This window comes from Hippoglossus hippoglossus, chromosome 16, assembly GCF_009819705.1.
Source record: "Hippoglossus hippoglossus isolate fHipHip1 chromosome 16, fHipHip1.pri, whole genome shotgun sequence".
Classification (NCBI taxonomy): Eukaryota; Metazoa; Chordata; class Actinopteri; order Pleuronectiformes; family Pleuronectidae; genus Hippoglossus; species Hippoglossus hippoglossus.
The window spans coordinates 3075460-3087658 of NC_047166.1; the positions used below are offsets into that span (position 1 = coordinate 3075460).

Sequence of the window (12199 nt, forward strand, 5' to 3'; positions counted from 1 at the left end):
TTAAGAATATAACTGTGACGGGCCACTGTTACAAAAAAAAAGTTTAATAAAGTTTAAATAATAAATTAAGGATAGTGATTTAAACACACGATGTAGCTACTGTTCAAGTTTATCTTTACTAAACTTAGCTTCAGGTAAAACAGTCGAAAGTTAGCATAACAGACGCACTTTAGAAAACTATTCAGGATCTGACCTATTAATTTGATTTCCACACAAGTATAAGTAAATTATATTTATTATATGTATGTTTTTTTTTTATCAAAGGCAAAGTTGGCTACTTTTTCATTGTAGAACTCATAACTTGCTCATATTAAATATTATTATTATAGTATTGAGAGGTGACACATAAGTTTCAGAAGATTTTAATATAGAATCTTTGAGAGTATTTTCGTTTATGTACCTCTGCAGATTATTTTGGTTTTTATTTAGACAGGTTTTGAGATTAATTCCTTGAAATCAGTTTTATTTATCCGTAGCGAGCAGCATGAAATCACGTGGCAGTGTATTCTATTCAGTAAGTGGTTTAAGACGTGTTCGTATAGCGCACATGTGGAAAAGCCATTTCCTCTTACATGGTTGTAGGAAGTGCTGGGCCTATATGAACTGTGGGGTGGGGGGGAAGTTCTGCTTTAATGGCAATAACACAACCCAACCCAACCAGCAGCAGCGGATGTGGCCGTCTTCTCCCAGAGCCTCTCTCCAGTTAAACCCAGGGGCTGGAAGGAAAGTGGTTTTCCATACGAGTCAGTTTTCTTCTGCTCCAAAAAAAAAAATCCAACTTTTGTCCTTTTTCCCCCGAGCTACTGATGTGCCATCATGTACAAAGACAGTTCATCCAAACAGCGTCATCCTGTAACTTCTAACTTCCATTAGGGAAGACTTTAAATCACTTCCACGGCTCTTTCATCGTCAGCCACATGCTGCAGAGAAGCAGCTTCAGAGGCTGGAATAACAATCAGTTGTTGGATTGACTGCAGCACACAGACAAACAGAGGGGAGAACCGGTTTGTCGAGTCCAGTCTTGGCAGAGAGACGAAGCTTGAAACTCATTTTCCAGGCAGCTTGGACTGAGATCGACTGACTCTGCGACTTCTCAGTGTGGATCCCAAACAAATGACAAGGCCGGGAAGCAGGGAAACAGAATATTGTCAGATTTATAAACAACAAAAAGTGCAAAAATAGAAATTTGATGGATAATGCTGATGTTTCAATGTAAAATATTTGCGAATGTTAATTACAAATGACATACATCATATTTTGTGTCATACAATACCATTTTCATCTAAATAATGTGCATCGTGTGGAACTTGAAATACAGCAAGTAAAATACCTTCCTCCAGACACAGACAGAGACGTTGGTTCAGTGGTTTGTGTACGTGATGGTTTTTGTATTTGTGTGTATTTTTCTTTCTCTGGTCCAAACCCCTGACCTGGATCTGTAGAGAGGAAGTGAACTGGAGCTTTAACGAGTCCAGCAGATGTGATCACAGGAGAAACGTCGTGTGCTTTTAGCTCGAGCGAGACGCCTGTACCGAGTAACACAGTGACTTACAGTGCAATACGGCCGGGGTGATGTACAGCAAGTAAAATTAATATAAAAAATATAGATTTGGGAACAACATTTTGTGATGTGTAGTGTATGATGATGTATGATGTGTAACAATAGATGGCAACTTTGATTTCTTACTGACAACAGCTATGAAAAGAAAGGTCTAACTGTATCTTGAGTTTTAATCTTATCAGATGAAAAGTCTCAACAAATCAGATTTGGCTCATCGGCGTGTGGATATTTACTGGATTACATCACTAGATAATATGAATGGTTTCTTGATGCTAATTCACTGGAGTTTGTTGGTTGTTTTGCCCTCTAGTGGTGAGTCAGTGGTTGTTGGTCAGATAGTTATGTCCATTTATTCAACAATTTAGTCCAGAGCAGATTATCAGGTAAATGTCTCTGTGTCCCTCTGATTATTGGTCCTCTATCACGTCTGGTATTGGTGGAAAGTAATTAAATACAGTTACTCAAGTAGTATTTTCAGGTATTTGGACTAATTTGTAGTTAATACTTTACTGCACTGCATTTTAGATTCTGCTTTTTAATATCCTGACCATTACACAACTGTAATTGCTTTTAAATTCTAGATTTTATGTGGTTCTGTAAATTAACATGGATTAAATTGTTTATTTATAATTATTGTAATTATCTGACATATGTAAGTATTTATATATTTAAACAACAGTGAAATGACTTTGAACTCTGTTTTCAGCAGGACGTGCATGATATTGTAATTTAGTAGAGCACTCGGCGCCACCCAATGTGTACAGAGAATATTACAAGCACACACAAGAAACTGAGAAGACCGACAGTGGATCATGATTTTATTTTCAGCTTCATGCATCAAAAACATTGAGGTGATGTTAAGCAGAAACAATAAGGTTTTAACATCTACAGTGTTATGAAACATCAGGCAGGGTTGGAAGCTACGGTTACAGTTTTCTTACGCTGACCAGAAATCATATTACCTGCCAGAATAACCAGTGTGATAACTCAGACCAGCAACTTTGATGGAGGGAACCACATGTGGGGGGTCCCTCTCCCAGGACAGACAGAAGTGCAATAGATTCCACATGTAAAGGTTGATGTGTTCAGCGTAACGGAGCTACAGACATCTTCTGTCAGAAGAAGTCATTAAATCATTTAAACGGTCTGTGCTGCAAAATATAATCATCAGCCAATCCAAATAACACCACGTTATAAAAGTGAAACCATGAATTAAAAACCAGCACTCAACGCAAAATACGATTAAAATAAGAGATTCAGATTGGATTAATACAGCAAGGAAACCAGATTAAAACTTGTTAATGGGAAAAAAGTTATCAGATCGAACACAGCTCTGGAAATGAAGTGTTTTAAAGCAAACCAGAAGGAAAGCACATATTTCATATTTACACATTCCTGTTTTTTAATCGTCCACTGTCATGCTCCCACATTTCCTATGAGATTGAAAATATCATCCCTTTTAAAAATAAGTTTTTTTTCCTTGAATGTAAAACGATTTCATTTAATCCTTCAGAATATGCTGATGTCAGGTGTCACAGTGGTCACATTTGCTTTTAAATTACCCTCATAAACATAAAAATAACTGCTATTACTGTTAGTAGTAGCGGTACTGTACTGTAGACCTGTACTCAAGCTGAAAATAAAGGAAAAACGAATGATAAAGACGACACCTCATACATATTGCACTATTACAATACCAAGAATTTAACTTTACTGGAAAGAAAAGAGATAAAACTGCAGCAGGAAGGAATGAAAAGAGGGCAGAAAAAAGTGGTTCTATACTGTGCCCCCCCCCAAAAATAAAGTTGAGTCCCTCTCACATCGTAGTTATTGTATTCTTTATCAAAGGGGGGTTGAGAATATAACAACAATCACAGCATTCCTGTCGTATTCATTCAACATTCTTATTACTCTCTGTAGATAAGGAATGGGGCTAAAGTGCAATCGGATCTGAAACCACTGGGATTCCCTCCACTGATGTGAATATTAAATTACATCGCTCTACGTTGCTGGCACCAGGGTGGAAGATGACGACAACCCTCCAGGTGAATCCTGAAAAAACTCTGGCTGTGGCGGGTGAGTAAATCTGCTTTGACAGCCGGTTTTGAAAAGTAACACAAAATACCTCCTCTCAACATCATATCTGACCTGCGGATGGGAAAGGAAAAAAAAGTGGTTGGGAATTTAAAAATGGATGAGCCACTGGGACAAATTTAAGAAATGATATGTTGCTGTCCTGTAATCCGTTGACACTGTGCAAGAATTTCCTACATGGAAGTCATCCCAGTCTATCTCTGAGGACCTATGTTACAGCAGTGTGTGACACCGGGGGGGGGGGGTCTCCTGCTTGCCCTTATTGGTAGACCTGCACATGCCCGTGCAAGGACGTGGTGTTCCCACCGCAGTCCACATACTGGTACATCTCCTGGGAGACCTGCTCCGCGTGTCCGAAATACGTCGTCGTCACCGTCACCCTGAAAAAACCACCACACAGTCAACTAATGAACAGAAAAACAACAGAGGGAGATGTGCTGAGTCGCTGAGGAAGATTGTCTCTGTCTCACCACTGTCTGTCTGTTTGTGTGTTTGTTTGTTTGTTTGTTTGTTTGTTAGCAAGATTACACAAAACACTACTGGACAGATTACCAGGAAACTTGGTGGGAAGATGTGGTGTGAGTCAGCAGAGACCACATCAAAGTTTGGTGCAAATCTTCATCTTTAACGTGATGAAATCACTCACATACCTAATAACTCATTTAAAATGTCATACTTACTGCATCATGACCACTATGTTGTGAACTTTAATGGTCGGCATAGTGCAGTAGTCACTGAAAGAACAGAGATTAAGATTAAGAATGATTATCATTAAAATTATAATTGTGAAAAGTGTCAATAGTAAATTATTTAGGACTTTTATGTAAAAATACTTACAACATATAACTCATCTCATCAGCAATGGTGGTGGGGACGGTGTAGTCGATCTGCAAAGATGGAAAAATACCAACATATTAAACATTTAATCAAAATATCACAAAACTCTAACTCAGTTTTGTTTTTTGTTAAATTCTGTTAAATCAATTTGTAATGTGACAAGTCTTTAGGAGACGGAGGCTTTAATGATCTTTAAAACATCTGTTTGAAGTCTGGATTTTATAGAAATGTCTTATTATTTTACAGTCTGAGTCGAGTGGGACGAGGTTTGCTTGGTTTTGTGTAACGACGAGCTGCTGTGTGGGTTTCACAAGATGCAGTCATATGTTAAGTGGATCAGGCGTTTACTTCCTTCACTTCCATGAAACTGAGACAGAAATAATCTGTTTTCATTGTGTGTGTGTGTGTGTGTGTCTGTGTAGTAAGAAGTGTTTCAACCCACCTGCTGTTCATCCAGCGGTATGATCACCGTGCTGTTGCTGAACTTGGCCTTGCCGATCACCGTCTTGGAGAACTGCACTTGTGCCGTGATGTTGGTCACAGATATGGCGTAGTAGTTGTTATTGGTGATGTTCAGAGTGTTCTGTGTAAAGAGGGAAATAAGGTTTTAGACTCTGGCAGTAGAATAGAAGGATGAAAGTGGGAAGCGGAAACAAGCTATAGACACAACACTGACATTATTATCACGTTTTGACTTAATATGATGAACTAGTGGCTTACATACACATGTAGAAGACACGGAGCAACATTATTATTCATTTTCAGTCATGTTTATGGTCATTGAGTGAATCTAAATCCAACTTTCACTCTCTATAATCTCTACTTTTGGTCTCAAGGAATCCATGAGGGAAACTTTGAGCTTTTAAATAATTTGATCATGTAAAATCATGTCAAAATTCCTGACAGCTGAGATTGACTCGCCATCGGTTGAACACATGTATCAGCAGGACCCCAACACCTTTACACCACTGGTTCCAAATGACATCAGAAGCACAAGATGGCAGCGCCCATATCCTGGATGTTTTGGCTTCATTTTTGTACATTGGGAGGAAATGGACATCTTTATTTACAGAATATGGTTTTGTTTTAACCAGTTAAACATATTTGCAAGGACCCGTCAGCAAGCTGTGACTTGTTATGCACCAGCACATGGTCAGTGGTCAGCACTTGGGTGAGTTTGTCATTTGCTAAGTGACAAATTACAAATAGGGTTTTAAATACATAAAAAATGTCTATTCTCGAGCCCTGAGTTTAGTTTATTGCGATCCCCGTGAAATGCAGCATTGTGTTGTAAAACTATACAATCTTACTGTAATGTTGAGATAGACGATCCGCTTGTCCTGGTCATAGGAGACGTAGGCAGACTTCACGCCCACGTAGGAAACATCAATGGAGCGAGGGAAGAGGAAGAAAACAGCCAGACCTGACAGCAGCAGGCAGAGAGCCACGGATATTGTGACATATAGTTTTCTGCGGGACAGAGAGGAAACAGAACCTCAAACCAGCTGATGACTTCAGAGTCTGACACGCTACTGTGTGTTCGCGCAGTTTCATCACACAGACGGCTCACACGGTATATCTGTAAAAAAGGGACAGTGAGTGCTGACTTACGTCCTGCTTGGCCGGAGCCTCTGGTCGCTGTATGGAATCAGAGCCACCAGCTGATTCTCTTGACCTGTGGAGTTATTTAAAAAATGAAAAAGGATTGATGAATCAGATCCTGGGCTTGATGATTTGTAATACCAGTACAATAGCAGGAAGAAAAAACAATTGCTGTAGACTCGAGATAAAGAACAATGGACGTTTTATATTTAAATAAGTCTTAACTTTATCTTTAAAGTTTGGAAAAGCTCGTTATTATGATGGATTTTCTGTGTGATTTGTAAATAGTTTTATAGACATTAAGGTCTGAAGATCTAGATATTTGTAGCACAGTATTATATTTGGAGATACATGCACTGACATTTTGATTTGAAGTGAGTCGGACATATGATCACATTTAAATACACAAAGCTGTAGCAACTTTCACTCATCTTCAGAGTAAAATGATGAATTGAATGTAAAAGTTGAGCTGTTTTGCTGCATTAAACAACTGTTAGAGGCTTCTACACTTTTACAAATGAAACTTTAACAGAGTTATCACTGTCCATAAACACACGAGATATTTTGCCTCTTTAAATACCTTTTATTATAAAGAATCACACTCTTACACTGGTTTTGTACATATAAACATGTGTCTTGTAGTTTTCTATCCTCTTGTCACAGAATCTTTGAGAATGAATCGGGGGTTTTAAGCACACAGCTCTTCATATAGTCTTAAAACTGATAATGGTGGTTGAAAGATAAGATGGCTTCTTATCCCACAGCAGGGAGGTTTGCCACGTTACAGCAGTAAGGGAGAAAGTAAAGATAAGAAGCTTCAGTGGAGAGATCGTACAGACAACTGAAGTATCGCAGTTTAAATGAAATTACACCGAGGGAATTTTTTGTCGTTTGATTGTTTGTCAGAACTTTTGTGCTTGTGATAAACTAGATTTGACATGAATTGCTCACATCTAGAAGGTTTTACCTCGTGGGATTCTGCCAGTGCCCTGGCACGTGGGGCACGTCACGCTGTCCCGGCCGGTGAACTCCACGTAGGGGAACTGAGACACGTCTCCATTTTTGCCGTCCTCCTCTGTCTGACCGTCTTTGTACTCGCCGTCACTCGTCAGCGGGTCCTGACTCTCGCCCTTGTGTTTGGCCAAGTGTGACTGGGACTTGCCCATTGCTGCAGCTGTCTGTGCACAACATGAAAGATGGCGTGAGTAGAGAGGAAAAGAGAGGAGCGGGCGCAGAGGTGCAGCAGGACGGGCTGACCAACAACATACCACGCAGCCATTTGAACGTAAAATTGGACCTGGACAGATTCCAGGAAACTAATCAACTGTGTGGTGCACTTTGCAAGACTTGTAAACATCCCTCGTAAATACTTCTGCCATAATTCTATTGAACTTGTAAGTGGGCTGATGAATAGATGATAGAATTCAACTGATGCGTAATTTCTCTACGATTTTATCCTTGTACTTGTGTAGTATCCTTCAAATGCATGTTTTCTAGATTTTTTTGTACTGATAGACATTAAAAGTGAATATGGTGAATTGATTATCACCATAATATTCGTCATTATAAATAAAATGTATATAATAGATACCATTTAGTCTTAGAAAACACACAAATGTTTTTTCGTAGACTCTTTTTGTGCCTTTATCCATCTGTTCATTAACAACAATACTGGATGAGAAATAGATTAAACCAACTTGTAGTAACGTGTTTTCTGTGATGGTTAAATCACCTGTAGTATTCAGAGGTAGAAAGTACATAGAGTGAGATATATATATATATATATATATGAGTAATCATAATGTAGTAATATGGACTATTCCGAAATGGGCTGTTCATCATACAAAATACTTTTAGTTTGAAGTATATTTGTATGTAGCGCTGCAATGATTCTCTGATCAGTCAATCAACAGGAAGTTCATCTTAATGGAATAATTGTTTTATTATTTATTAAACCTTAATTTACTTGTACTCAAATACTGATCTACAATCTTGGGGTACTTGTACTTTACTCGACTACATTTCTATGGGAAATACAGTATTTCTGAAACCTGTAAAAACTTCTCATGAACACACTACGTTGACATAATAAGTAGCTGATCGCAGATTATTGAGTTTTGGTGTATTTCTACTACAGTGACACTCACTTTTCAGATGCAATAATTAATAAATTACAAATACTTTAACTGCATTCTGCTGATGCTACTCAGGCACCTCTGCTGTGATAGCATCATGACTGCAGGACCTGTGGTGGTGATGGATTATTCTGACTCAGTGCTGCTGGTGGTGGTGGTGGTGTTGCTTGGTGTTAGGCCCCTGCAGCAGCTGATGCTAACAGCTAACATGACACAGTGTGAGCAGCTGAACACACAGATAACAATGAGTGTGTCTGTGAAAGCACAGACGGAGCAGGAGCCGGATCTGTGTCGTGTCCGTGAACACAACACGGATAACAACAGCTCAGACCGCCATGCTGCTGCTGAGCCTCCGCCGGGAACACGACGTCCCGGCCGGGGGGAACACGACCACAACACCCTGCTCTCTGTCTCTCTGACCTCCAACGAACGATGCGTTTGTTTATTCTATTATTCTATTATCCTCCGAGAACTGTTCCCAGGGTTAATCCATCATATTTTTTAAATCTAGATTTCGCCTGAATCATCGGAGTCTGTGCGCAGATCGGATCGGCCTGCAGCGCGTGCAGGAACAAACATCTCCCACAGTTCATCTCTCTTTGTCTTTATCTGTATTTAACATCTCACCTGTTTTCTCCGTTAGTTCGTCTCTGTTTCCATTCGGGTCGTCGTCGCTGCTTTGTTATGGTCGTTTCTCCGGTGAGGAACTGAAGCCGACGCCCCCTCCTCTGCTCATTGGACGGGCGGATGTCGGTGGTGTCCGGCGTCCAGACTCCAGCTCAACATCACTGACACACACACAGTGACACTGACACACACACACACGCGATGTATAATGTTACAACACACTCTGCAGACACACACACGCAATGTATAATGTTACAACACAGTCTGCAGACAAACACTGTGTAATGGTAGAGCAACACACTGGTGTTCAAAGTAACACAGTGGAACGACTGAGCACAACATGTACCATCCTGATCAATACTGTACAAGTACTTTTACTTGAGCAAAAAATACTAATAAAGCTGCAAAATTCTAAACTTTACTCTGGTGAAAAGTGGAATCAGATAAAAAGATGCTTAACTGATGTAAAGTAAAAGTACCTGTTTGGCAGAGTCACTTCTTTAAGTACCTATAGTAAAAAATACAAGTACAAGTCCTGTCCTCAAAATCAGTAAAAGTACAACCAGATGAATGCACTTAATTTATCAAATATAAAAGTACTTGTTAGCCGGAGTCACCTCGTTCAGTAAATATTATAAAAAATTTGACTTTATTTACTCAAATCAAAATTCTTAATTATAAAATTCACTTTGGCAAAAAGTACAATCACATAAAAACACTTTCTTCCTGAAGTATCAAGAGTAAAGGTGAAGTACTTGTTAGGCTGCCACATGTTTTAAAGTATAACATTAACAAGTTGTCAGATTTACTGTAGTAATATACTCTATTTCAAGTAAAATCTCTGTTCTCCAAATGTCACTTCGAAGTATGGTAAATATAAATACAGGTAAAATAATGAAAGTAATATATTTACTTAAAAGACATACAATTTAGATGGTCTGAATTCCAGTAGTTAACAAATTGACAGTTAAATATTTAATTTTAAGGCCACTGGAGTCAGGACAGCATCATAAATAAGAAAAGACATTTATAGCTGTAAACAAGATATTGAATATACAATAAAAACAGTACGAGTCCTTCTCCTCAGAGCAAATGGACAGAGCTGGGAAACACTGTCCCACATACTGGGATCCAGACGACATTCATGATGTGGGTTGGCGGCACTTCCTGGAAAAACCTCCTCAGCTGACAGACAGATGTCAAAGAAGTTCCTGCTGTGTCCAAGTTTTCCCACAACCGCTGCCATTGTCACCATTAATCAGCGGGAATTTGCCATGTTATTAGATTACGCTGCTCAAAACAGACGCTCCTCTGTGGAAACTGTCCCAGACGGTTAAACCACTGGCTTGTAAACAGGACAGTCAACATTTCATTTGGACAGTTATTTGTTTTGCTCTCACTACTTTAAACCAGCGTTTGGGGACAAGGGGTATTTTTCTCACATTAATAACTTATCTCACGTAAAATATTACAGTGAAATATTTAAATACGTTTTTTTATTTGAGTCAGAAATAACTCCAGGAAGGTGAATGCACTTGTTCAGCAGTAAACTAAGTAGGAAATGTTTATTTCACAGAGCCAAGTCACAAAGTGCTTCACACAAGCACAGTGGCTAAAAGTAAACACACATTTGGAAAACTAAACAATAGGAAACAAGACAAAAGCCATTTTGAATAAACAAGTTTTTAGTTGCTTTTTGAAGGCTTCCACAGATCAAATTGCAATTAAATATTTTGTCTCCTCCCCCCCCCACCCCCCCCCCCCCCCCCCCCCCACCCCACATGGTACCATTCATACTTATCTTCTGCTTTTTATTTGCGGTTGTTTAACGCCGTCTCAACTTCCTGGAATATGTCCACTTCTTTTGATTGGACTAAAACTTGGCCTGAGCCAACTTTCACACCTGTTTTCCTGGTTCAGACTAAACTGAAAAGTCCGGAACAAACAAGGTAGATGACGCAGAACGAGATAAAGACCCAATACACTGGGAAACTTTACAATCCAGTAGACAATAGTTATATCCATGTGCTCTCCACCAGCCAGATGATGGCAGTGTGGTGCCACGTGTGACTGTCTCACTCAGCAGCACCGAGTCGGAGAATCCTCTTGACGACGAGGCAACATCAAGTTATAGCAATAATAGATTTATTTCAGTCGGTTTAATCTCTGTGTGTCAGAGCAGCCACTCTGAATAATGCATGGCCTGGCAAGCCGAGGGAGAAGTACACTTAGAAAAAAGCTAATCGAAGCAATAAACTGTAATGCCTGAACACTGACCCGGGTCAGGAAAACACTGGCAGATATCAATTAGTGTTTGTTTTGAGTGCCAGCTGGATCTTGTTTAAATATTTAGGACCAAGGATATTGTGTATTGTATTTTTTTCTCAATACTTTTACTGTGATTGTTAAACTCACTCATGAGTCCTCGTGTGGCGCCGTGTGCACCAACCATCTGACAGGGACATTAAAAAATGTGCTCGAAAATAAATTGCAAGTGCTGTTTGACAGTGGTTGGCTTTAACAATGACCTACTTGGCATCGGCAACAGGTTTGTTATCATGCCAGCGCTAAATGACAGACATCCACAGTGGGCCTGAAGATCCCCCTAAATAGGGATTTGCTAGTTTGGAGGAAAATATGTTTTTTAATTATGTGCACTCACAGTGTTTTCTAAATGTTTTATGACCAATATATTTATATATATATATACTGTGAACGAAGCGGAATGTGTGTCCTCCAAAAGACTGAGGGTGCAGATCCGCTGCCGCTGATTCAAGGGTTTGGGATCGGAGCACTTCCTCTTCAATTATTTACTGGGCTGGAAATTACCATGAGCTATGTCCAAGCGGGTGGTGCTGGATTTGTTACTTCGGCAATTTGGAAGGTTACCAGCCATTGTTGCAGCATCTGAAGGAGGCCGTCACTGCACTTTGTTTTCTATGATCTGATCTGAACCATTGTGGGAAAGTTTTCCTGTTATGTTAATCTTTCTTAACACTCGGGTTTTTAAAATGTTGGTTTCCATTTCCTGATGTGTGAAGCAAACAGGGTCGACTGGGCTGTAGCTTTCTCTGGTGGATATTCCAGTGCTTGTTGAAATGGACTTTTCACCTATTTCCATTTTGTTGTAGGTTGTTGTTTTTTTTGTGTTGTTATTCAGCAGGATTACACAAACACCACCAAATGGTTTTGCATAAAACCTGGTGGAAGGATGGGACATTGGCCAAGAATGAAACCATTAAAGTTTGGCACAGATCTGCATAAAGAGGCAGAGTTTTTGATTGATAAACATTTCTCTCCTGAAAACCATGCACACTTTGTGTGTTGTTTTGGTTTCTTGCAG

At 39.5% G+C, this 12199-nt stretch overlaps 1 protein-coding gene across 1 annotated transcript; it reads right to left on the reverse strand.

Moving 5' to 3' along the window:
- Positions 1-2362: 2362 nt before the first annotated feature.
- tmem106ba (transmembrane protein 106Ba) lies at positions 2363-9005 on the reverse strand. The gene is made up of 8 exons (XM_034611504.1): positions 8857-9005; positions 7062-7272; positions 6104-6167; positions 5803-5962; positions 4935-5075; positions 4493-4542; positions 4336-4389; positions 2363-4035 (listed from the first exon to the last, which is right to left on the reverse strand). Exons 2-8 carry the CDS (start codon positions 7258-7260, stop codon positions 3915-3917), a joined length of 789 nt encoding a protein of 262 aa, XP_034467395.1. The 5' UTR covers positions 7261-7272; positions 8857-9005; the 3' UTR covers positions 2363-3914.
- Between the last annotated feature and the right edge of the window lie 3194 nt (positions 9006-12199).